The sequence below is a fragment of the Salvelinus fontinalis genome, chromosome 8 (genome assembly GCF_029448725.1).
Source record: "Salvelinus fontinalis isolate EN_2023a chromosome 8, ASM2944872v1, whole genome shotgun sequence".
NCBI lineage: Eukaryota > Metazoa > Chordata > Actinopteri > Salmoniformes > Salmonidae > Salvelinus > Salvelinus fontinalis.
The window spans coordinates 20129298-20156357 of NC_074672.1; the positions used below are offsets into that span (position 1 = coordinate 20129298).

Genomic DNA, 27060 nt, shown 5'->3' on the forward strand with positions numbered 1-27060 from the left:
GATTTTCAGGTCGGATAGTCGAAACTCTACGAAGGTTCCCGAGTTGGAATTTCCGAGTTGAATGACGATTCAAAATATTGTAAGGACCCTGGGTTTATAAGCGCGGAAATCGACTCTACCGCACGAGCATGCTTTTGCGGCTCAGTCGATAGCGCGCCGAACCTCGGGCTTGAAGGTCGAGGGTTCGAGACCTGCTCCCCGCTGTTTCATTACAATATGTTTCCAAGTTGGAGTTCGTTTTTTCTCCCGTGATCCCAGTTACCGTGAACACAGTGAAAAAGGAAGTCGGATAATTCCGAGTTTCCAGTTGTTTTGAACGCAGCATACGTCAACCCATGGCCAATACACGAGGGTCGATGTAGCGAAATAATCTGCCAACTCGGAGGTCACACCTAAAACGGTCAACTATTTACTTTAGTTTCTTTAATAGATCAATTAATCTGTAAATCGCTGCAACTATCAAACAACAGGTGGTGAACACAACAGATACACGCTATATTTTGTAATCGAGTCAGCGCTGCGCCAGCTCAGGCCGACCCTCTTGAACTAAGCCACGGTTGGCGTTCCAGGTCGCCTACATTGCAGACGTGCTGCGCATTATCATATCTCAGAAGAACTTTTTGCACTACAAAATTATTTCTTCTGAATGCATACAGTACTCACAAAATGTAATGCCAAATGGTCAAAACAAATGTGTCATATAATTTTATAAGACATTGATTCTCAGATTCTGTGCCCGAATAGTTTGCATTATTTGCAATACCGATAGTGGGGGGAGGTGGCGCTGCAGTTATTATGCGGACCCTAACGAGGACGCGTCTCATCCTCTCATCTTAAAGCAGTCGTTGTTTACTTAGACTTCCGGTAAAGGGAAAGGGTTTTTCAACGTTTGGTGTAAGCCAGGCTGATCGAAATGCCGAAGTAAGTGTTTTATCTTGTGTCTCTCAGTTGCATATTTAATTTATTTTGAAGGTATTTTACCATAATGAACACTGGGCATGTATATCTAATGGAAGTTCAGAACTATTGGAAGTTAGTTGGCTAATTCAATCGGCTTCAGCCAGAGCTTCAACCCTATTGGCTGTGAAGGAAGTGTAGCATCATTCATAGCATTCCTGTTTTGCTCCCTGATCTTACATTGATTTGGTTTTATTATGACAGCTGAAGTATATACTCTGGTTTTACCTACACTGATCAAGTTGATCTGGTGCTCAATGTCTGTTTATCTATCAGGTTTTATTGTGACTACTGTGATACTTACCTAACTCATGACTCGGTAAGTCTGCACAACATTGGTAGTAGAAGTGTTTACTGATTGCATGTGGTTGATTCTGTCTTTAAACTGCATGTGATGAGTTTCTTCTCTAGCCTTATTGTATATTCAGATTGTTGCAAGGTCAACATTGTGTCCAATGTACATTGATGGCTGTAATGTGTTTGGCAGCCCTCTGTGAGGAAAACACACTGCAGTGGCCGCAAACACAAAGAAAATGTAAAAGACTATTACCAGAAATGGATGGAAGAACAAGCACAGAGCCTCATTGACAAAACAAGTGAGTAACACAAGAAAAATACATACTTTGACCTGTCTTTGTTACCTTGATGTGTTTCGGCCACTATAACCATCCTAGGTGAAAAGGGGCCGGAGGGCTAACAATTTTTGTTTCTCTTAGCTGCTGCCTTCCAACAAGGGAAGATGCCCCCAACACCATTTCCAGGAGCCCCACCTCCAGGGGGTGCCATGATCCCTCCACCAAACCTCCGTAAGTGCACCAGTGCCATGTACATTTCTGTTAGTATGCAAAAAGCACATCCAAGCTTGGCCAAATTCCTCAGTTGGAGAGTAAATCTTACCACTCATTTACAAAAATGACATTATATACAAATATTTTGCTACTAATAAAGTTCTGAGTTACCTGGTAGTTGTTGTTAATGATGTTTTACGAATAGATGGCCCACCACGTCCAGGGATGCTACCAACACCCCAGATGGGTGGTCCTCCAATGATGCCCATGATGGGTGGAATGGGACCACCCCCACCTGGAATGATGGGTGGTCCAGGTAGGATAACCTCAACTTATTTCTGTAATGTACAGTGCATTCAGAAAGTAGTCAGACCCCTTGACTTTTTCCAACATTTTGTTATGTTACAGCCTTATTCTAAAGTATATTACATATAAAAATAATCTAAGCAATCTACACACAATACCTCATAATGGCAAAGCTAAAATGGAAATATCACATTTGCATAAGTATTCAGACCCTTTACTCAGTACTTTGTTGATGCACCTTCGGCAGCGATTACAGCCTCGAGTCTTATTGGGTATGACGCTACAAGCTTGGCACACCTGTATTTGGGGAGGTTCTCCCATTCTTCTCTTCAGATCCTCTCAAGCTCTGCCAGGTTGGATGGCGAGCATCGCTGCACAGCTATTTTCAGGTCTCTCCAGAGATGTTACATCGGATTTTAGTCCTGGCTCTGGCTGGGCCACTCAAGGACATTCAGAGACTTGTCCCGAAGCCACTCCTGCGTTGTCTTGGCTGTCTGCTTAGGGTCGTTATCTTGTTGGAAGGTAAACATTTGCCAAGTCTGAGATCCTGAGTGCTCTGGAGCAGGTTTTCATCAAGGATCTCTCTGTATTTTGCTCCGTTCATCTTTGCCTCAAACCTGACTACTCTCCCAGTCCCTGCCTCTCATAAACATCCCCACAGCATGCTTCACCCTACGGTGAAGGAATGGCTTCCATCTGGCAACTCTACCATAAAGGCCTGATTGGTGGAGTGCTGCAGAGATGGTGGTCTTTCTTGAAGGTTCTCCCATCTCCACAGAGGAACTCTGTAGCTCTGTCAGAGTGACTATCGGGTTCTTGGTCACCTCCTTGACCAAGGCCCGTCTCCCCCAATTGCTCAATTTGGCAGGGCGGCCAGCTCTAGGAGGAGTCTTGGTTGTTCCAAACTTCTTCCATTTAAGAATGATGGAGACCACTGTGTTCTTGGGGACCTTCAATGGTGCAGAAAAGTTTTGGTACCCTTCCCCAGATCTGTGCCTCGACACAATCCTGTCTCGGAGCTCTACGGATAATTCCTTTAACCTCATGGCTTGGGTTTTTTTCTCTGACATGTGCTGTCAACTGTGGGACCTTCTATACAGTACCAGTCAAAAGTTAGGACACACCTATTCATTCAAGGGTTTTTCTTTATTTTTACTATTTTCTACATTGTAGAATAATAGTGAAGACATAAAAACTATGAAATAACACATGGAATCATGTAGTAACCAAAAAAGTGTTAATCATATCAAAATATATTTTACATTTGAGATTCTTCAAAGTAGCCACCCTTTGCCTTGATGACAGCTTTGCACACTCTTGGCATTCTCTCAACCAGCTTCGTGAGGTAGTCACCTGGAATGCATTTCAATTAACAGGTGTGCCTTGTTAATTTGTGGAATTTCTTTCCTTAATACGTTTGAGCGAATCAGTTGTTGTGACAAGGTAGGGGTGGTATACAGAAGATAGCCCTATTTGGTAAAAGACCAAGTCCATATTATGGAAAGAACAAGACCGCCACAGGAAAGGAAGACCCAGAGCTCTGTTAGCTCTGTTGTAGAAGATATGTTCATTTAGAGTTACCAACCTCAAAAATTGCAGCCCAAATAAATGCTTCGAAGTTCAAGTAACAGTCACATCTCAAAATCGACTGTTCAGAGGAGACTGTGTGAATCAGGCCTTCCTTCATGTTCAAATTGCTGCAAAGAAACCACTACTAAAGGACACCAATAAAAAGAGACTTGCTTGGGCCAAGAAACACAAGCAATGGACATTAGACCGGTGGAAATCTGTCCTTTTGGTCTGAGTCCAGATGTGAGATTTTTGGTTCCAACCGCCGTGTCTTTGTGAGACGCAGAGTAGGTGAACGGATGATCTCTGCATGTGTGGTTCCCACTGTGAAGCATGGAGGAGGTGGTGTGATGGTGTTGGGGTGCTTTGCTGATGACATTGTTGGTGATTTATTTAGAATTCGATGACCTGGCATCCACAATCACCCAACCTCAACCCAATTGAGATGGTTTGGGATGAGTTGGACTGCAGAGTGAAGAAAAAGCAGCCAAGAAGTGCTCAGCATGTGTGGGAACTCCTTCAAGACTGTTGGAATATCATTCCTGGTGAAGCTGGTTGAGAGAATGCCAAGAGTGTGCAAAGCTGTCATCAAGGCAAAGGATGGCTACTTTGAAAAATCTAAAATATATTTTAATGTAACTTTTTTGGGGGGGGTTCAATGATTCCGTATGTGTTATTTCATAGTTTTGATGTCTTCACTATTATTCTACATTGTAGAAAATAGTAAAATAAAGAAAAACCCTTGAATGAGTAGGTGTGTCCAAACTTTTGACTGGTAGTGTAGACAGGTGTGTGCCTTTTCCAAATCATGTCCAATCAATTGACTTTACCACAGGTGGACTCCAAGTTGTTGAAAAATCTCAAGGATGATTAATGAAACAGGATGCACCTGAGCTCAATTTTGAGTCTCCTAGCAAAGGGTCTGAATACTTATGTAAATAGGGTATTTGTTTTTAATTTTTAATACATCTGCAAACATTTCTAAAATCCTGTTTTCGCATTGTCATTATGGGGTATTGTGTGTAGAATGAGGGAAAACAATGATTTAATCAATTTTAGAATAAGGCTGTAACGTTATAACATTTGGAAAAAGTCAAGGGGTCTGCATAATTTCTGTCTGCACTGTACGTACATAGACTCAAACAAGTGACGAATGTGCTTCGGAGTTTGCCAGTATTGAGAAAACATACCATCTAAAACAAAATACTATCATCTGAAAACAGGAATGACTCAAACCATAACCTGTAAATGCCTTCTTTCCTTCATTCTCAGGTATGCGACCTCCAATGGGTGGCCGAATGCAGATGATGCCTGGACATCACATGATGCGACCTCCCGGTCATCCAATGATGATGCGGCCAATGATGGCACGGCCAGACCGATAAACACTGTGGGTTTGTTCCACATGATCACTAAATCTTAGGTTCTCACTTCTCCCCTAAAGTCATTGGTTATGGAAATCTATGGTTGATTTTTAGTTGGTCTAAAGCATTTAATGAAGTTGCTGACATGTGCTACAGTCCCTTACATATAGCATTTGATCGTAGAAATATTGTTAATTTTGTCAAACTACCAAGTAGATTTGAAGGTGAGTAACAGATTCTGTGGAACTAACCTTTTGGCAATCCCTCCCCACTCTACATCTGTCTCTAGGACTTAACTTTACATAATACTGTTTTGGTCATCTTTCCTTTGCTGTACTCCCACCCATTTTCCCTGGATGGATTTCATTTTTATTATGCTACAGATTTTATAATGATTCCCTCTGCTTATTCCAATTTTCCCCGCTCATCCTTGTTAGTTCGGTGTCTTGGCACACGCTAAAGACAAAACAGGAACATATGAGGAGGTTGTTGAATGTGTTTTTGTCATTCACATAGAGGTGTATTAAGGCCTGTTTTTAGTTGGCAGTACCAGTCGGATGAAGCATTGTATCAACTGTTAATTTTTTATTTTTTTTAACAATTTTTATGAGCTGATGCTATTGACTGTGCATTTATTTTATAACGGTCTATTAAACGAAAATGATAACTTATTTGTCTGGTCGATAAGGTTTTCCTTCTCTTTGAACATAGTTATATTTTATATCCCTTGCTGTTCGCTATAAATTCAGCAGATGGCGCTAACGCAATATTTGTGTCAAAGCATGTCTTTGCTATGTCTTATGGGAAACATACAATTACACAAATTACCCGTGGTGAATAAGGGTAGTTTTTCATTCCGTTGAAGATGAGAGGTGGAGTGGAATGTGAAGAGATTATGCCTATACGCTAGCTAGCTACAAATAAATAATTTAGCTTGGTTATTCTCACCAACACCGCAATGGCAGGAATAATCAAAAAGCAAATATTGAAACATTTGTCCAGGTAAGAAAGATTCATAGCTAGCTTGGCTAACGTTAGCTAGTCATCTGCTTTAAACTTGGATGGGCCAGTTAGGTGTAATACTAGGTAGGCATGTCAACCAAAGATGGCCAGATAGAAGGATATTCATGATTTGTTACACAGCCCACTAGTTGTCTTTTGTGTTGGATAAATCCGCGGGCAATCTCTCAAGCTAGTAACGTTAGTGCAACACCAATCAAGGCTGATGCATAGTCTCGTTCTTGGAAGATTTTATTCATGTCAGTCACCTTACATAATGATTCAATACTGCTGACTGTAAATAAATGAATCCAGCATGATGGTACCATTTCTCATGAGTGTGACTGTGTAATAGAGTATGGAACCTATTATATTTAACGTTACCTTCAAGTGTTCTGCTTGGACCTCATCACCGTCAGTCATTCAACAGACATGCAGACTTTTCAGGACCGGCCAGCAGTGAGTGTCTATGGACGGGACAGCAGTAATTTATAGGCACAATATAAGCTCCTGAATGGGGTTTAAACAATTGTGTACAAAATATTTATTTTTTAGAAAAGATTACCCAGTTCCGGACCTGTAGTTACAGCCATGAGTGGAGCCACTCCGTATAGAGAACAATGAAGCTCAGGTGGCTTCAGGACTATTCATAAATTCCTGTCCCTCGTTTGAGTCAGGTTATGAGAGCAATTGCTGACTGTGGGTGTCATTTCAAGTCAATGATGAACGGCCGTTAGCCCTTCCTTCAGTGTAATTTGTTTTCACTTACAGTGGTTTGAATAACCTGGCATTACACCTCACAAGGATCTCATGAGATAGAATTAACATCAGTTGGTGTGCCTGCCTGCTGGAGTGTAGTGCTGCTGCTGTGCTATTTTGAGAAGATGGTCCAATTTTTGGCTTTTGTTGTCACAGATGGGGATGGGCATTTTACATGTTCGTGCACTCCCATAATTCTTTTCTCTCTCTCTCTCTCTCTCTCTCTCTCTCTCTCTCTCTCTCTCGTACTCAAATAATAAAAAATAGGTGTGTCTTGACCACCATTTGCCTCATGCAGTGCGACACATCTCCTTCGCATAGAGTTGATCAGGCTGTTGATTTTGGGCTGTGGAATGTTATCCCACTCTTCAATAGCTGTGTGAAGTTGCTGGATATTGGCTGTAACGGGAATACACTGTCGTACACGTTGATCCTGAGCATCCCAAACATGCTCAATGAGGGACATGTCAAGTGAGTATGCAGGCCATGGAAGAACTGGGACATTTTCAGCTTTCAGGAATTGTGCAGGGATCCTTGACATGGGGTCGTGCATTATCATGCAGAAACATGAGGTGATAGTGGCGGATGAATGACACGACAAATGGACCTCGGGATCCCATCACGGCATCTCTGCATTCAAATTGCCATCGATAAAATGCAATTGTGTTCGATGTCCATAGCTTATGCCTGCCCTTACCATAACCCCACTGCGCTGCTCTACCTTCTTAATAGCATTATCAACAAGGCAGGTCCTACAGGCTCTAGTTTTGTCGCACCATCCAGGGAAAATGCAGCAGCTACTCTTTCTGGGGTATAGCAAAATTAAGGCAGTTATACAATTTGAAAAACACTACAATACATTCATAACAGATTTCACAACACACTAAGTGATGTGTGTGTCCTCAAGCCCCTACACCACATATCTACAACACAAAATCCATGTGTACGTGTGTATAGTGCGTATGTTATCGTGTGTGTATGCATGCGTCTGTGCCTATGTTTGTGTTGCTTCAAAGTCCCCGGTTTATTTTGATCTGTTTTTTAATATCTGATTCTACTGCTTGCATCCGTTACCTGATGTGGAATAGAGTTCCATGTACAGTTGTGGCCAAAAGTTGAGAATGACACAAATATACATTTCACAGTCTGCTGCCTCAGTTTGTATGATGGCAATTTGCATATACTCCAGAATGTTATGAAGAGTGATCAGCTGAATTGCAATTAATTGTAAAGTCCCTCTTTGCCATGCAAATGAACTGAATCCCCCAAAAACATTTCCACTGCATTTCAGCCCTGCCACAAAGGACCAGCTGACATCAGGTCAGTGATTCTCTCATTAACACAGGTGTGAGTGTTGATGAGAACAAGGCTGGAGATCACTCTGTCATGCTGATTGAGTTCGAATAACAGACTGGAAGCTTCAAAAGGAGAGTGGTGCTTGGAATCATTGTTCTTCCTCTGTCAACTATGGTTACCTGCAAGGAAACACGTGCCGTCATCATTGCTTTGCACAAAAAGGGCTTCACAGGCAAGGATATTGCTGCCAGTAAGATTGCACCTAAATCAACCTTTTATCGGATCATCAAGAACTTCAAGGAGAGCGGTTAAATTGTTGTGACGAAGGCTTCAGGGTGCCCAAGAAAGTCCAGCAACAGCCAGGACCGTCTCCTATGGTTGATTCAGCTAAGGGATCGGGGCACCACCATTACAGAGCTTGCTCAGGAATGGCAGCAGGCAGGTGTGAGTGCTAGAGGTTGACCGATCTATGATTTTTCAACGCCGACACCGATTATTGGAGGACCAAAAAAAGCCGATACCGATTAATCTGCCTTTTTTTGTATTTTTTGTATTTTATTTGTAATAATGACAATTATAACACTACTGAATGAACACTTATTTCAACTTAATATAATACATCAATAAAATCAATTTAGCTTCAAATAAATAATGAAATATGTTCAATTTGGTTTAAATAATGCAAAAACAAAGTGTTGGAGAAGAAAGTAAAAGTGCAATATGTGCCATGTAAAAAAGCTAACGTTTAAGTTCCTTGCTCAGAACATGAGAACATATGAAAGCTGGTGGTTCCTTTTTAACATGAGTCTTCAATATTCCCAGGTAAGAAGTTTTAGGTTGTAGTTATTATAGGAATTATAGGACTATTTCTCTCTATACCATTTTGTATTTCATATACCTTTGACTATTGGATGTTCTTATAGGCACTTTTTAGTATTGCCATTGTAACAGTATAGCTTCCGATCCTTTCCTCGCCCCTACCTGGGCTCGAACCAGGAACACATCGACAACAGCCACCCTCGAAGCATCGTTACCCATCGCTCCACAAAGGTCGCTGCCCTTGCAGAGCAAGGGGAACAACTACTTCAAGGTCTCAGAGCGAGTGACGTCACCGATTGAAACGCTATCAACGCGCACCCCGCTAACTAGCTAGCCATTTCACATCGGTTACACCAGCCTAATCTCGGGAGTTGATAGGCTTGAAGTCATAAACAGCTCAATGCTTGAAGCACAGCGAAGAGCTGCTGGCAAACGAACGAAAGTGCTGTTTGAATGAATGCTTACGAGCGTGCTGCTGCCTACCATCGCTCATTCAGACTGCTCTATCAAATCATAGACTTAATTATAACATAATAACACACAGAAATACGAGCCTTAGGTCATTAATATGGTCAAATCCGGAAACGATCATTTGAAAACAAAACGTTTATTCTTTCAGTGAAATACGGAACCGCTCAGTATTTTATCTAACGGGTGGCATCCATAAGTCTAAATATTATTGTTACATTGCACAACCTTCAATGTAATGTCATAATTACGTAAAATTATGGCAAATTAGTTTCCAACGAGCCAGGCGGCCCAAACTGTTGCATATACCCTGACTCTGCGTGCAATGAACGCAAGCGAAGTGACACAATTTCACCTGGTTAATATTGCCTGCTAACCTGGATTTCTTTTAACTAAATAGGAAGGTTTCAAAAAATATACTTCTGTGTATTGATTTTAAGAAAGGCATTGATGTTTATGGTTAGGTACATTCGTGCAACGATTGTGTTTTTTTCCCGCAAATACGCTTTTCATAAGTCATCCCCCGTTTGGCGAAGTTGGTCTTCACACAGTTCGCAACGAGCCAGGCGGCCCAAACTGCTGCATATAGCCTGACTGTTGCACAGAATGCAAGAGAAGTGACACAATTTCCCTAGTTAAAAGAAATTCATGTTAGCAGGCAATATTAACTAAATATGCAGGTTTAAAAAATATATATATACTTGTGTATTGATTTTAAGAAAGGCGTTGATGTTTATGGTTAGGTACACATTGGTGCAACGACAGTGCTTGTTCGCGAATGCGCTTGTTAAATAACCGTTTGGCGAAGTAGGCTATGATTCAATAATAAATTAACAGGCACCGCATCGATTATATGCAACGCAGGACAAGCTAGATAAACTAGTAATATCATCAACCATGTGTAGTTAACTAGTGATTATGTTAAGATTGATTGTTTTTTATAAGATACGTTATATGCTAGCTAGCACCTTACCATGGCTCCTTGCTGCACTCGCGTAACAGGTAGTCAGCCAGCCACGCAGTCTCCTCGTGGAGTGCAATGTAATCGGCCATGATTGGTGTCCAAAAATGCAGATTACCGATTGTTATGAAAACTTGAAATCGGCCCTAATTAATCGTCCATTCCGATTAATCGGTCGACCTCTAGTGAGTGCATCTGCACGCACAGTGAGGAGAAGACTTTGAGGATGGCCTGGTGTCAAGAAGGGCAGCAAAGAAGCCACTTTTCTCCAGGAAAAACATCAAGGACAAACTGATATTCTGCAAAAGGTACAGGGATTGGACTGCTGAGAACTGGGGTAAAGTCATTTTCTCTGATGAATCCCCTTTCCGATTGTTTGGGGCATCCGGAAAAAGCTTGTCTGGAGAAGACAATGTGAGCGCTACCATCAGTCCTGTGTCATGCCAACAGTAAAGCATCCTGAGACCATTCATGTGTGGGGTTGCTTCTCAGCTAAGGGAGTGGGCTCACTCACAATGTTGCCTAAGAACACAGCCATGAATAAAGAATGGTACCAACACATCCTCCGAGAGCAACATCTCCCAACCATCCAGGAACAGTTTGGTGACGAACAATGCCTTTTGCAGCATGATGGAGCACCTTCCCATAAGGCAAAAGTGATAACTAAGTGGCTCGGGGGAAAAAACATCGATATTTTGGGTCCATGGCCAGGAAACTCCCCAGACCTTAATCCCATTGAGAACTTGTGGTCAATCCTCAAGAGGCGGGTGTACAAACAAAAACCCACAAGTTCTGACAAACTCCAAGCATTGATTATGCAAGAATGGGCTGCCATCAGTCAGGATGTGACCCAGAAGTTAAATGACAGCATGCCAGGGAGGATTGCAAATGTCTTGAAAAAGAAGGGTCAACACTGCAAATATTGACTCTTTGCATCAACTTCATGTAATTGGCAATTAAAGCTTTTGACACTTATGAAATGCTTGTAATTATACTTCAGTATTCCATAGTAACATCTGACAAAAATATCTAAAGACAGTGAAGAAGCAAACTTTGTGGAAATTAATATTTGTGTCATTCTCAAAACTTTTGGCCACGACTGTTGTCATGGCTCAATGTAGTACTGTGCGCCTCCCATAGTTTGTTCTGGACTTGGGGACTGTGAAGAGACCTCTGGTGGCATGTCTTGTGGGGTATACATGGGTGTCTGAGATTTGTGCTAGTCATTCAAACAGACAGCTCGGTGCTTTCAACATGTCAATACCTCTCACAAATACAAGTAGTGGTGAAGTCAATCTCTCCTCCACTTTGATCCAGGAGAGATTTACATTAATGTTTGCTCTCTGTGTACATCCAAGGGCCAGCCGTGCAGCCCTGTTCTGAGCCAATTGCAGTTTTACTAAGTCCCTCTTTGTAGCACCTGACCACATGTCTGAACAGTTGTCCAGGTACAACAAAACTAGAGCCTGTAGGACCTGCTTTGTTGATAGTGCAGTTAAGAAGGTAGAGCAGCGCTTTATTATGGACAGACTTCTCCCCATCTTAGCATTGTATTGTCCCTAATACAATGATTTTAGATTTTGACATATTTAGGACTAACTTATTCCTTGCCACCCATTCTGAAACTGAGGCTCTTTGTTGAGTGGCTTTACTCAATGCCAGGGGCATGTCGTTAGTAAAGATTGAAAAAAGTAAGGGGCCTAGACAGCTGCCCTGGGGAATAACTGATTCTACCTGGATTATGTTGCAGAGGCTTCCATTAAAGAACACAATCTGTGTTCTGTTAGATAGGTAACTCTTTATCCACAATAAAGCAGGGGATGTAGAGCCATAACACATTAGTTTTTCCAGCAGTAGACTCTGATCAATAATGTCAAAAGCCGCACTAAAGTCTAACAAAACAGCCCCCACAATCTTTTTATCATCCATTTCTCTCAATCATCAGTCATTCGTGTAAGTGCTTGTTGAATGTCCATCCCTATAAGCGTCCTGAAAGTCTTTTGTTAATTTGTTTACTGTAAAATAGCATTGTATCTGGTCAAAGACCATTTTTCCCAGAACTTTACTAAGGGTTGGTAACAGACTGATTGGTCTGAGAGCGTTCGGGACGCAATTGAGTGAATGAGAAACTGAGTGGAAAGGGAATTTAGGGAGAAGAACAGTGTGATGCTTGGAATAGATGAGAGACGGTTACTCATACTGTCATGGTTGTGTGTATCAGACAATAGCCATAGGGAAGGCTAGGCTGCATCCCACTTATTGAAGCCACTACGTAGGCTTACAAAGTCATCTATCTTTAAATGTAGCCTACAGTTGCACGCCTTTGTATTTAGAGTTACGTAGAAGCGTCAAGCTTTTGTTTGCAGCCATACCGGTTTAGGTCTAACTCTGACAGTTCTCTCTTCTTGCATGCCTGGCAATTACTCTCACTCTCTGTCAGTAAGGGCAGGGTTTTTGTGGTGAAATTTGTTGAGAGCTCACTCAGCTCCGCTGTATGGGGCAAAGGCTAAGAGGCATTGGCCTAACTCCAGTATGTCAGTTTGACACATGTTTTGCTTTGCTCTGTTTTCCAATTGTGGTGACTGTTAAATAAATCAGATTGTTCACTAGATAGGAGGTAAACGAGCAAATTCACAATGGCATTGAGAGCATACTGTAGCCTCTCAATTGCATTCTGACAAATGGTAAATATCCTAACCTTTTTTCCCTGTTATGGGACAAAATTAGAATGATGGCTTATTCATTGATTTTGTCTTCGGGAATTAGCCTGAAGAGCTCCGGTTCTTCTATCCAACTGATGCTTCTCCCTCCCTGTACTATGACATTTGGCTATCCCTATCAACACTGACTATCAGCTGTGGAAAACCATTGCCTAAGTCAAGACCTGCAACCCTACATTTTGTTTTTCAAGCTTCTTTAAGATTCGCTTTGTAACGAAAAACGGGAAATAAAATACATCTGTTATTATTGGTAATTGTATTCAGCCTTTGGTGTGGCTTAGGGCTTTATTTCGCCAGAGACACAATGTTGCTTTGGACTGTAGCTTCTTCAAGACTGCGAGTGCATTAGTATGACACATGGCCTGCATTAGGTATGACTGTTTCATTCCCCCTCCTTACATAAACTATAATAAGGACTTGTCAGAAAACATAACTCTCTTGGAGTGTTAGAACACAAGAGAAACTGTGCTGGAATAGAATAGCTAGCCTTGCCGTTTCAGTGCTGCAAGTGTTTGGAAGATGCAGACATCATGTTTGAGTTTGTCCTCTAGGTCAGTTCCATGTTACCCACTCAGCAACTCCCTGGCCCTGTGGAACTGCCCAACCCAGTCAGCTGTCTTGTTGTGGCACTGTTTTGTTGGCCAAACCGAGTGGTCAACATCAGTGCTCAATTCGGTTAATGTCCAATTTCCACCCAATCCATTCCTTAACTCTCACTCAATCATGGTCTTTGTCTGGGAAGAATGACAACAATCAAAATCACCAGGTTCAACCAAGCGCTGGACACATCACCGCTAGTGACAGGCTCTGTTACTGAGATGATCGGGAGCCCTGTTTTGGCTGTGCATATCATATAAAACAGGAAGATAACATCTTGGCCTAAAATTGACCAGATCTAGGTCCTATCTTGTGGCAAAAGATCGGTAGAAAGGGATATGACAAGTGTTAAACCTTAGCTATAACAAAATGTTGCCTTTTTGACCACTCCACGTTCCTCAGCAATATTCCTTGTCTTCAACACCATTGGACATGAGACTATTGAAAACACTGACTACTGTACTGAAAACAGCTAAACAGCATCCTTTCCAGCTCCTCATGAGTTATTCTGGAGTATTTCGATTTTAAGAAGAGGGAGGATTGACATACTTCCCTGGATTTTACATGGGGCCTGTGAGCAACGGGCATCAAGTGAAACACTCGAGTTGTGTTCAAAGCTTAACCCTCAGGTAGTTTGTGTGGACTTCATGATGGACTCCCACACACTGTAGTACTAAACAGGAGCTGCTCTCCCACAGCAAGCGTTAATGGGGTGCTCAGCAGTGTGTGGCTGGTTGGCTTCCCTCTGTTTGAGAGAATGCCCTGAAGTAGACGTCTGTTATGAAGGGATTTGAGAGGCTAGTTAAGGACCATATCTCTTCCATATTACCTGACACCCTAGATCCACAACAATTTGCCAACCACCCCAACAGATTAATGGATGACGCAATGGCCATTGCACTGCACACTGCCCTAACCCACCTGGACATACCTATCTAAAAATGCTGTTCATTGACTACAGCTCAGCCTTCAACACCATAGTGCCCTGCCAAACTCATCACTAAGCTCAGGGTCCTGGGTCTGAACCCCTTCATGTGAAATTGGGTCCTGGACTTCCTGACGGGCCGACCCCAGGTGGTGAAGGTAGGCAACAACACCTCTGCCACGCTGATCCTCAACATGGTAGCCCCACAGGGGTGCATGCTCAGCCCCCTCCTGTACTTCCTGTTCACCCATGACGGCGTAGCCATGCACATCTCCAACTCAATCATCAACTTTGCTGACGACATTGTTGGGCTGATTACCAACAACGATGAGACGGCTTACAGGGAGGAGGTGAGAGCCCTGGCAGAGTGGTGCCAGGAAAATAACCTCTCCCTCAATGTCAACAAAAGGAAGGAGCGGATTGTGGACTACAGGAGACAGCAGAGAGAGCACGCCCCAATCCACATCGACGGGCCGGAGTGGAGAGGGTCAAAAGCTTCAAGTTCTTTTGCGTGGACTTCACTGAGAACCTGAAATTATACCTTCACTCCTACAGTGTGATGAAGAAGGCACAACGGGCGTCTCTTCTACCTCAGGAGGCTGAAGAAATTCGACTTGGCCCCTAAGACCCTCACAAACTTCTACAAATCCACCATTGAGAGCATTCTGTCCGGATGTATCACCGCCTGGTATGGCATTTTCATTGTCCGCAACCACAGGGCTCCCCAGAGAGTGGTGCGGTCAGCTGATAAACTGTGTACGAAACCATTAAAATTTCAGTTAGCATAGGATCTCTGCAGGCCATGAGCACATCTGTGAGTGATCACTGTCCATGATGTGCCTTGATCCTGGTTGATGGACAAGGGAAGCTCACTTTGGAACTAAAACATGGTTTTACTCAGCATATTTCATATTGACTAGTAGATGGCCTGAAACCTTTTTAAAAAATGTTTTAAATCAAAGACATAACACTTTTCCAGGATACATTTTGTTCTCCCTTTCATTCATAGCCACGCCATTATGGGTTGAATAAGCCCTCGAATTGTTGTACCTCAAAACAATGCTAATCCCCAAAACATTGCTGTGGCCTAGTTTTAATAAATACCCTGATGGTCTGTGTGGTGTTCGACTACAGCCTATTTATTCTTTTCACCGGAATATATTAAAATGCACGGCATTGTTAAAAGGGTTGGATCCCCAGCTAGGACGTGTTGGATGCTGTGTTTTGAATACCTTTTTTTCTCCCTCATTATTGATCTGGGTTAGTGTACATCAAAGCTACTGAGTGTGCAGGCTTTTGTCCAGCCCTGCTCTAAAGGATGGAACAAAACCATGCATACCCAGTAGCTCTCCAGGAGGCAGTGTGCTATTCATGAGATAAAGAAATCTCAAAGTGCTGTAAAGCAACAACAAAAAGCAAGCTATTTAAAAACAAAGATCATTAATCATCATGTGTAGCTTCAAGAGACTGAAGGTTGAGAAAGTTCATGGCTTGATTGAGGTCAGCGGAGGGAGGAGGTGGTCAAAGGGGAGACGTGTAGGGTAACAGTCTATTTTCAGACATGGACATTTCATTATGGTTTGCTAAAGTGGTCTTGTGGAGTGAATGTAGTCCTTTAACCTAATAAAAACAGTTCTGTAAGAATGGGGTTGGTGCAGTAGGCCTAACGCATTATCACAGTTTATTGGCTATATGCCTGGCGTCCAATATTGTTCTTCTCAGACCATTTTTAATATATTTCAAAACTCAAGCTTTGATTGCAAAATATATCAGTTGGTGTAGCACTTGCGAGGCACAGCTGATTATAATTTGCAAACAATGAGCTTTTTTATTTTACTGGACTGATGGTACCTGCATCTGATGGTCATGGTGCTTTCAAGACAACTGGGAACACAGAAAAAAACATGGTCAAATCATGACGTCAATGATCTTCAGATCGGAAAGTCGGAGCTCTAGAAAGATGCCTGAGTTTCTGACTTGGAATTCCGAGTTGGATGACCATTAAAAACGATTTTTCCCAGTTGATCTAGTTTTTTCAGAGTTCCCCAGTTGTCTTGAACACGACATTAGTCTCAGCGGAGGGAGAGAGCAGCAGAGGGTCCGCTTCTCATGGTCCCTGTTCTGTACTTTCCTCCGGTGAGACTGACCAGAGAGAGGTGACACTGTCTACCACCTGATGGCGAAACTCAAGTCGCACCGCATCTGCCTCATGCACAAATTCCTGTTGTTCCTATGACCAGAGAAAGTGAAATATTCCTCGAAGTTAAAATAAACACAACGAGCTGCTAATAACACTAATAATAATAAAAACACAGGGCTATCGAAACACTTAGCTACTCATTCATTGTAGCTCCAGCGAGAGTGGAAATAGGGAGAGGCGCGTTTTGTAATAGTGTTGAATAAAAACACTGATAGTGCTGAATAAAACAATCCAACATGAACTCATAAAAACAGCAGCTCTTTGCTGTATTCTTTGGCACTCTCTCTGTGGTCATGGTTTTAAAAGTTGTTCAATCTTACGTAGGCTAGTATTAAACTGCTGTGGCCGGGGTCGTGGAAGCTCTGTAGGTGATTTGAGCTATCTGATTGGCCAGCGCAGTAGGCGCGCTCGATTTAGCCACATATCTCCCGGTCCACCGGGTAGGCAGATTTTTTTTTTTTTTTTTTAAACAAATGAAATGGTTTAAAATGTGAACACTTTGCTTACCCAATGCGCAGGGCTTATGAATCAAGTGCACCTACCGCCAACAGCGCAACCCCTACCCCAAAAAAGGAGCACAAGCCTTTATCACAGCTGTTATCGTTGGCTTTTCTACAGAAATGTTTGGTGATCGACTAGGAATGCCTTGAAGATCGATCAGTCGATGGCGATCGACTGGTTGGTGACCACTTCTAGAGTCAATGACACACCAGTATTGTGACTGGGATATAGATTAGGAGGAATGGTTGAGGTGGTGGAGTGGTTCACCTGTTTACCTTAGTTTAGCAATCGTAACGGAGGCTGGCTTAGAGGATATATCACTGTTATTTACAGGGCATTTCCATCTAAAAGGACCCATGAGCATCAATATGTAAAGTTCATAGGAGCATGTTAAATTGGGTGTTAAATTAAAGCTAAGAGCCAATACTTTTGAGAAATTAAGGCGTATATACACTTTTCTACCATTTCCCATCTTAAAAATTTGGAATAAGCTAAGGCTTTGATTTCTGGTCAAACAGATGGAAATGGGGTCTTAGACAACATCTGCCGGAAAAGCTCAAACATTGCGTTGTGATGGAGAAAAGCATCGCTAGTGACATATCGCAATATTTTTGGGGGATGATATTATATCGATATTTGATTAGTTTGTAGCTAGCGCTAGTTGGCTGTACCTGCGCCAAAAGTCTGGTATTTTTCATCCTCGTTCTCCATCTAATTTTTAAACTGACCCAACATATTTTCAGCACTTTTATTTATCTGAATGATCAAAACTTGTTTTCTCATGTTCTCTTGTCTTTCTGCAGCAGACATATAGTCAGCAATATGTTTGGAACATCAAATCGCAATAGAAATGTAGTATTGAGGAGCAATACATACAGAATTGTGAGAATCGCATTGCATATCGTATCGGCACCTTAGTATCATGATAATATTGTATTGTGAGGTCCCTGGTGGCGTTCTTCTCATATGCCAAAATTGAGATCCGTACCGAATAGGATTCATAAAATTTTTACCCGTAACCTGTCTCCAACAAAATCCGGGCATTACATTTAAAAAAATAAATATTCAATTCGGATCCGAGGTGATCCAGATCCGACTAGGGTGGCCACATGTTCCGGATTGTGCAGGATAATCCCTCATTTTGGCTCTGCGTTCTGCAACTAAACAATCATGTCCCTCATTTTATCAACAAACTCAGACACCACTCATTTAGAATAAAAGGTTAATTTGTCCCGTATTTGAGTCATACTTTCCGACCTGTCCCTTGCAGTCACGTTGCTCTTATGAAAATACATATATCATAAGGATGTGGTAGACTAAGCCTACTGGTGAAGCCCAGTTCCCCAGTTGTTGTTGAGATCTGATATTCTGCGCAGCGCAAGACAAAAAGTAATGTCATTGGCCTATCGCCAACCAATCATATTTCTCAAACCGTTTCGGGCTTAATTTCAGCCAAACTTGGAGAGGACAGTTAGGCCTAATTACTTACAAAAATGAGATTTCCTTTATATGAACTTTAACTCAGTAAAATCTTAGAAATTGTTGCATTTTATATTTTGGTTCAGTATAAATAACAGTAGACTGAAAGATATGTAATTTCATCAAACTTTTGAGGCTCACGATGCTCATTAAGTTGCTCATTCAACAAATGTTCTGCTACTTCACTAAATCATGCTTTAACTTCTCTTGGGTAGGGGGCAGCATTCGGAATTTTGGATAAAAAGCATGCCCAAATTAAACTGCCAGCTACTCATCCCCAGAAGATAAGATATGCATATTATTAGTAGATTTGGATAGAAAACACTCTGAAGTTTCTAAAACTGTTTAAATAATGTTTGTGAGTATAACAGAACTTATTTAGCAGGCGAAACCCCGAGGACAAACCATTCAGATTTTTTTCTTTTGAGGTCACTCTCTTTTCAATGAGTTTTCATTGGGAAACCAGATTTCTAAGGGACCTTCTTACAGTTCCTACCGCTTCCACTGGATGTCAGCAGTCTTTAGAAATTGGTTGAGGGTTTTTCCTTTGTGTAATGAAGATGTACGGCCATCTTGAACGAGGGTCACTTGAAGTGTCCTGTTTGTTAGAAGCCGTGACCAGAAAGCTAGCTACAGTTGGTTTTAATCCTGTATTGAACACAGATCATCCCGTCTTCAATTTTATAAATTATTTACGTTACAAAATACCTAAAGTTGTATTACAAAAGTAGTTTGACATTTTTTGGCAAAGTTTACAGGTAACCTTTGAGATACTTTGTAGTCACATTTCACAATTTGGAACCGGTGTTTTTCTGGATCAAACACGCCAAATAAATTGACATTTTGGATATATATCGACGGAATTAATCGAACAAAAGGACCATTTGTGATGTTTATGGGACATATTGGAGTGCCAACAACAGAAGCTCGTCCAAGGTAAGGCATGAATTATATTTTTATTTCTGCGTTTTGTGTCGCGCCTGCAGGGTTGAAATTTGCTTCGCTCTCTTTGTTTACAATGGTGCTATTCTCAGAAAATAGCATTGTTTGCTTTCGCCGAAAAGCCTATTTGAATTCTGACATGTTGGCTGGATTCACAACCAGTGTAGCTTTAATTTGGTATCTTTCATGTGTGATTTAATGAAAGTTAGATTTTTATAGTAATTTTTATAGTAATACATTTTAATTTGGCGCTCTGCATTCTCTCTGTCTTTTTGCCAAGTGAGACAGTAGCGTCCCGCCTAAACTCAGATTTTTGGATATAAATATGAACTTTACCGAACAAAACATACATGTATTGTGTAACATGAAGTCCTATGAGTGTCATCTGATGAAGATCATCAAAGGTTAGTGATTAATTTTATCTCTTTCTACTTTTTGTTAGTCCTCTCTTTGGCTGGAAAAATGGCTATCTTTTTCTGTGACTTGGCTCTAACCTAACATAATCATTTGGTGTGCTTTCGTCGTAAAACCTTTTTGAAATCGAACACTTTGGCTGGATTTACAACAATTGTATCTTTAAAATGGTGTAAAATACTTGTATGTTTGAGGAATTAAAATTATGGGACTTCTGTTGTTTTGAATTTGGCGCCCTGCAGTTTCACTGGCTGTTGACGAGATGGGACGCTACCGTCCCACATACCCTAGTGAGGTTAAGAGTCTCCCTTCCTAACTGTTTTACATTGACTGAGACCAACCAGAAAATTCCTTGGCCAAATATTTGCAGATTTTGTGGTCTCCCGTTTCTGCATCACCAAATTTTGCGCAGGCAAAAGAGTAAGCTAGGTGTGCTTCAATTGCTAATTTGTTGCGCGGACTGCAGGAGCCTCGCTCCGCCACTTCTCACAATGGTGCTTGTTTAGTAAAGTTTAGATCAAAGCTGAATCGATGTCTTGTAAGATCACATAATGATTAATTAGTATTTGACATAACATATCCAATGTATGATAGGGCTGACGACCCCATTTAGTCGACTGATCAATTGTTTGGTTGATGGGCTGTTGGTCGACCAAGATTTTTTTATTCGAGCAATATAAAAAATATATCTCATGGTGTACAAGTCAGCTGTCTGATTCGCGCCTGTCTGAGTGGACTAATCCATTGTGAGGCCCTGCCGGATGGCACAGTCCATCACTCTTAAGACATGTGCTACTAAAATTCTATATGGTTATATTACGTAAGAACAATGGTGCAACACTAATATAAATAATATTTGATAACAAATGTGCTTTCTCCTGTGTTGGATAGTGGTCGCTGTCCGCGGTTCTGAAACACCTCAGTGCGCTATTGAATTGGCGCCTTTTCCTAGACAACGTTGCTATGTGTATAAAAGTTAACCAGCATATTGGTGTTGAGAACAATGAGGCAGCTGCAGAATGAGGAGATGAGAAAAACAGCCCTTGTCTTATTGTCTAAGAAAAGTGAGCAGAGAGGAAACCTCAACTTAATTAGGTCTATAATCAAAAGCCTAACTGTTAAATGTGCCTGGTTTATGACCGTTTGAGTGTTTTAATAGCCTACTGATTCCTTGAGCAGTAAGCCTCATCCAACTACAGTGCCTTGCAAAAGTATTCACCCCCTTGGCATTTGTCCTATTTCGTTGCATTACAACCTGTAATTTAAATTGATTTTTATTTGGATTTCATTTAAATTTTTGGGGATAGGGGGCAGTATTCGGAAGTTTGGATGACTGAGGTGCCCAAAGTAAACTGCCTGTTACTCAGGCCCAGAAGCTAAGATATGCATATAATTGATAGATTTGGATAGAGAACACTCTAAAGTTTCCAAAACTGTTAAAAATGTCTGTGAGTATAACAGAACTGATATGGCACGCAAAAACCTGAGGAAAATCCATCCAGGAAGTGGGATATTTTTGATGTGGGTACTTTTATATTGAATGCCTATACAGTATGTAATGAGTTAGGACCCAGATTGCAGCTCCTATGGCTTCCACTAGATGTCAACAGTCTTTAGACATTGTTTCAGGCTTGTTTTCTGAAAAATGAAGAAGAATGAGACCATTTTTAAGTGGACTGTAGAATGAAGCAGAGCTGGTTTGCGCGCATGACCGATTGCGCACCCTTCGTTGTTTTTCCTTTCTATTGAATACGCTATTGTCCGGTTGAAATATTATAGATTATTTAGACAATAGACAACCTTAGGATTAATTCTAAACATCGTTTGACATGTTTCGACAAACTTTACCGGTACTATTAGGATGTATTCGTCTACACGTTGTGACCGCCTTTGAGCCAGTGGATTACTGAACAAAACGCGCCAACAAAATAAAGAGGGACTTTATTGAACAAAACTAACATTTATTGTGTAACAGGGACTCTTGTGACTGCAACCAGATGAAGATCATCAAAGGAAAGTGATTACTTTTATCGCTATTTCTGACTTTCGTGAATCCTCTACTTGGCTTGAAAATGTTTGTATGCTTTTGTAAGCGGGGTGCTGTTCTCAGATAATCGCATGGTATGCTTTCGCGGTAAAGCCTTTTTGAAATCTGACAGCGGCTAGATTAACATCAAGTTAATCTTTAAACCGATGTATAACACTTAAATCTTTTATGAATGTTTATAATGAGTATTTCTGTATTTTGAATTTGGCGCTCTGCAATTTCACCAGATGTTGTCGTGGTGGGTCGCTAGCGGAACGCCTATCCCTATAACAAAATAGTCCAAACTGGTGAAGTGAAATGGGAAAAAAAACACTAAGCAAGGGGCACCATGAAGACCAAGGAGCTCTCCAAACAGGTCAGGGACAAAGTTGTGGAGAAGTACAGATCAGGGTTGGGTTATAAAAAAATATCAGAAACTTTGAACATCCCACAGAGCACCATTACATCCATTATTAAAAAATTGAAAGAATATGGCCCCACAACAAACATGCCAAGAGAGGGCCGCTGCCCACCAAACCTTACAGACCAGGCAAGGAGGGCATTAATCAGAGAGGCAACAAAGAGACCAAAGATAACCCTGAAGGAGCTGCAAAGCTCCACAGCAGAGATTGGAGTATCTGTCCATAGGATGACTTTAAGCCGTACACTCCACAGAGCTGGATTTTACGGAAAAGTGGCGAGAAAAAAGCCATTGCTTAAAGAAAAAAAATTCTCCAAAAGGCATGTGGGAGACGGTACTCTGGTCAGATGAGACTAAAATGGAGCTTTTTGGCCATCAAGGAAAACGCTATGTCTGGCACAAACCCAACACCTCTCATCACCCCGAGAACATCATCATGTTTTTCATCGACATGGACTGGGAAACTGGTCAGAATGGAAGGAACGATGGATGGTGCTAAATATAGGGAAATCTTTGAGGGAAACCTGTTTCAGTCTTCCAGAGATTTGAGTCTGGGACGGAGGTTCATCTTCCAGCAGGACAAGGACCCTAAGCATACTGCTAAAGCAACACTCGATTGGTTTAAGGGGAAACATTTAAATGTCTTGGAATGGCCCAGTCAAAGCCCAGACCTCAATCCAATTGAGAATCTGTGGTATGACTTAAAGATTGCTGTACACCAGCAGGATCCCATCCAACTTTAAGGAGCTGGAGAAGTTTTGCCTTGAAGAGTGGGTAAGAATCCCAGTGGCTAGATGTGCCAAGTTTATAGAGACATATCCCAAGAGACTTGCAGCTGTAATTGCAGCAAAAGGTGGCTCTACAAAGTATTGACTTTGGGGGGGTGAATAGTTATGCACGTTTTTTTGTGTGTCTTATTTCCTGTTTGTTTCGCAATAAAAAATATTTTGCTTCTTCAAAGTGGTAGGCATGTTGTGTAAATTAAATGATACAAACCCCCAAAAAACAACAAAATAGGAAAAATGCAAAGGGGGTGAATACTTTCGCAAGACAGTCGTGGCCAAAAGTTTTGAGAATGACACAAATATTAATTTCCAAAAAGTTTGCTGCTTCAGTGTCTTTAGATATTTTTGTCAGATGTTACTATGGAAGTCTGAAGTATAATTACAAGCATTTCATAAGTGTAAAAGGCTTTTATTGACAATTACATGACGTTGATGCAAAGAGTCAATATTTGCAATACTTCCAGTAAATGTGTTAATTGTATGGTTTGTTAAACTTTGAAATCAATGGCTTTTGTTTGGCATACATTTTAAAGTGAGAAATCTGTCAAAGCATAATACAATTTCGGTGGAATTGCCCTACAGCTGACGACTGATAACCGACATGTTCCTGTACTGGCAGGCTACTGGCAGGCTAATTCAAATCTTGTTGGACTTCGGTTGATGCTCTATGTTATACTGGTATCTCAGCTTTCCAAATGTAGCCCTCTCATTAATAAAGTTATGCTGTTGGAACTTGCTATATACCAAAGGCTGCACTAGGCCTATTAGGCTACTGGACAAGCCCCTGACATCATCTTGAACCAGTGTTTCACTTGTCTCAGTAGCAATAAAATATGTTAACTAGACAGTGGACTGGTGAGTCAGTCCAGCACTTTAGTCAGACCTCTTGTGTATTGGCATTTATCTCTGTTACCACCAGCCAAAACCCAAGCAACACCAGCCTTTGTGTTGGAGTCTGAAATGTCAGGTTTTAGTTTTAATGAGTGTGCAATAAAGGTCATAATTGTCAGTCATGGTGAGTATGGTAGATTGGAACACTAACTGGTCTGTTTGTTGCCACATACTGGTAATCATCGTTTCAGAATACGTTACAGCTAGCCTACTCCTCACCACCGCCGTTTCACTGTGTAGCTTTGCTCTGGCAAATGGCTCAGCAGTTAATTTTAATCTGTAGTGGAGGGTAAGGTCAATGAAGCCAGATGGAGAGCTATGGTGGGACTCTGGCCAAGACACTGACTGTTACTACAGCCTGGGATTCAATTAGACCTACAGCATGAACCTCACAATTACATCTCACTGCCAATATCACTGCCAAAAGCCAACCTTGGTCAGACTAGCATCTCATTTCAACCACAGTGTCTCACAAAGCCTCCTAAACCTTGTAAACCGCACAAACATATGTAGAAATTATTGAACGCAGCAACATGTCTGGTTTACGTCACACGCAACACACATCTCAATGGTTTCCTTAACTAACCTCTCTCCCATTCCTTTGTACGAAGGTTCACCAAGAACCTGTCCCCAGACAAGATCAATCTTAGCACGCTGAAGGGCGAGGGCCAGCTATCCAACCTGGAGCTGGATGAGGAGGTGCTGCAGAACATGCTGGACCTTCCCACCTGGTTGGCTGTCACCCGGGTCTACTGCAACAAGGCTGCAATCAGGGTGAGACAACTGTGTTCTTCCGATAATAAACCATGTGAAATCCATATCAGTCTTTCCCTAGGGCTGTGACGTTCATGAAATTTTGTCAGCCGGTTATTGTCATGCAAAATACTGCCGGTCTCACTGTAATTGACCGTTAATTAACATAAACACGTTTGGCATCTCCCGGCCTCCACACTAGAGGTCGACCGATTTATGATTTTTCAATGCCGATACCGATTATTGGAGGATCAAAAAAAGCCAATACCGATTAAGCGACCGATTTTTTTTATATATATTTTTTTATATATATATATATATTTGTAATAAATGACAACAACAATACTGAATGAACAATGAACACTTTTATTTTAACTTAATATAATACATAAATAAAATCAGCTTAGTCTCAAATAAATAGTGCAAAAACACAGTGTTGGAGAAGAAAGTAAAAGTGCAATATGTGCCATGTTAAAAAAGCTAGAGTTTAAGTTCCTTGCTCAGAACATGAGAACATATGAAAGCTGGTGGTTCCTTTTAACATGCGTCTTCAATATTCCCAGTTAAGAAGTTTTAGGTTGTAGTTATTATAGGAATTATAGGACTATTTCTCTCTCTACCATTTGTATTTCATATACCTTTGACTATGAGATGTTCTAATAGGCACTTTAGTATTGCCAGCCTAATCTCGGGAGATGATAGGCTTGATGTCAGTAACAGCGCTGTGCATCCCAGCATTGCTAAGAGCTGCTGTTTGAATAAATGCTTATGACCCTGCTGCTGCCTACCACCGCTCAATCAGACTGCTCTTTCAAATATCAAATCATATACTAAATTATAACATAGTAAACACACAGAAATACGAGCCTTAGGTCATTAATATGGTCAAATCCAGAAACGATCATTTCGAAAAAATAAACGTTTATTCTTTCAGTGAAATACGGAAACGTTACGTATTTTATCTAACAGATGGCATCCCTAAGTCTAAATATTACTGTTACATTGCACAACCTTCAATGTTATGTCATAATTATGTAAAATTTTAGCAAACTAATTTCGGTCTTTGTTAGGAATAACAGTTCGCAACGAGCCAGGAGTCCCAAACTGCTGCATATACCCTGACTCTGCCTGCACTGAACGCAATAGAAGTGACACAATTTCCCTAGTTAATATTGCCTGCTAACATGAATTTCTTTTAATTACATATACAGGTTTAAAAATATATACTTGTGTATTGATTTTAAGAAAGGCCAATATTTGATGTTTACGGTTAGGTACATTATTGCAACGATTGTGCTTTTTTCGCGAATGCGCTTTTGTTAAATCATCAAGTTGAAGTAAGCTGTGATTCGATGATAAATTAACAGGCACCACATTGATTATATGCAATGCAGAACAAGCTAGTTAACCTAGTAATATCATCAACCATGTGTAGTTAACTAGTGATTATGTGAAGATAGTTTTTTTATAAGTTTAATGCTAGCTAGCAACTCCTTGCAGCCACAAGGTCCCTTTGATGCTGCACTTGCGTAACAGCCACACAGTCTCCTCGTGGATTGCAATGTAATCGGCCATAATCGGCGTCCAAAAAGGCAGATTACTGATTGTTATGAAAATTTAAAATTGGCCCTATTTAATCGGCCATGTCGATTAATCGGTCGACCTCTACTCCACACGTACAAGCTGCTGATGCGTCTTTGGAACATCTACATTTAAAAAAGCCTAATAAATCAATTGAATATAAAACATCACAATAAATCCATTATTTATTTTAGGCAGGTCTAAGGAAACATTATGATATGAAGAAAAAGTATTTCAGAAAATGAGTTGGCCTACTGTAGGTCTATGTTATCTGACTATGCTCCATGTCATAGGCTGTAGGCATGTTCATTAAGCTGACAACATGTGCTTGTAAGTCCTGTGCCATTTATTTTATGATTTTATAAAAGAAACTTCCTTTTTTTCAAGACCCTGTCTTTCAAAGATAATTCGTAAAAATCCAAATAACTTCACAGATCTTCATTGTAAAGGGTTAAACACTGTTTCCCATGCTTGTTCAATGAACCATAAACAATTAATGAACATGCACCTGTGTGGAATGGTCGTTAAGACACCAACAG

The 27060-nt window shown here is 41.1% G+C and overlaps 2 protein-coding genes across 2 annotated transcripts in view; both read left to right on the plus strand.

Annotated features, from left to right (window-relative positions):
- The first annotated feature begins 820 nt into the window (after window positions 1-820).
- Window positions 821-5655, plus strand: LOC129860838 (U1 small nuclear ribonucleoprotein C-like). Its single transcript, XM_055931667.1, has 6 exons — window positions 821-921; window positions 1234-1276; window positions 1445-1553; window positions 1674-1763; window positions 1951-2061; window positions 4893-5655. The coding sequence occupies exons 1-6, from the start codon at window positions 914-916 to the stop codon at window positions 5003-5005; spliced, it is 474 nt and encodes a 157-aa protein (XP_055787642.1). The 5' UTR covers window positions 821-913; the 3' UTR covers window positions 5006-5655.
- Window positions 5656-5748: 93 nt separating this feature from the next.
- Window positions 5749-27060, plus strand: part of LOC129860832 (bridge-like lipid transfer protein family member 3A) — a 47236-nt gene continuing 25924 nt past the window's right edge. The window contains exons 1-2 of the mRNA XM_055931648.1: window positions 5749-5986; window positions 24799-24961. Of these exons, the coding sequence (XP_055787623.1) occupies window positions 5943-5986; window positions 24799-24961 (207 nt within the window). The 5' untranslated portion in view covers window positions 5749-5942. The remainder of the gene's footprint in view (window positions 5987-24798; window positions 24962-27060) is intronic.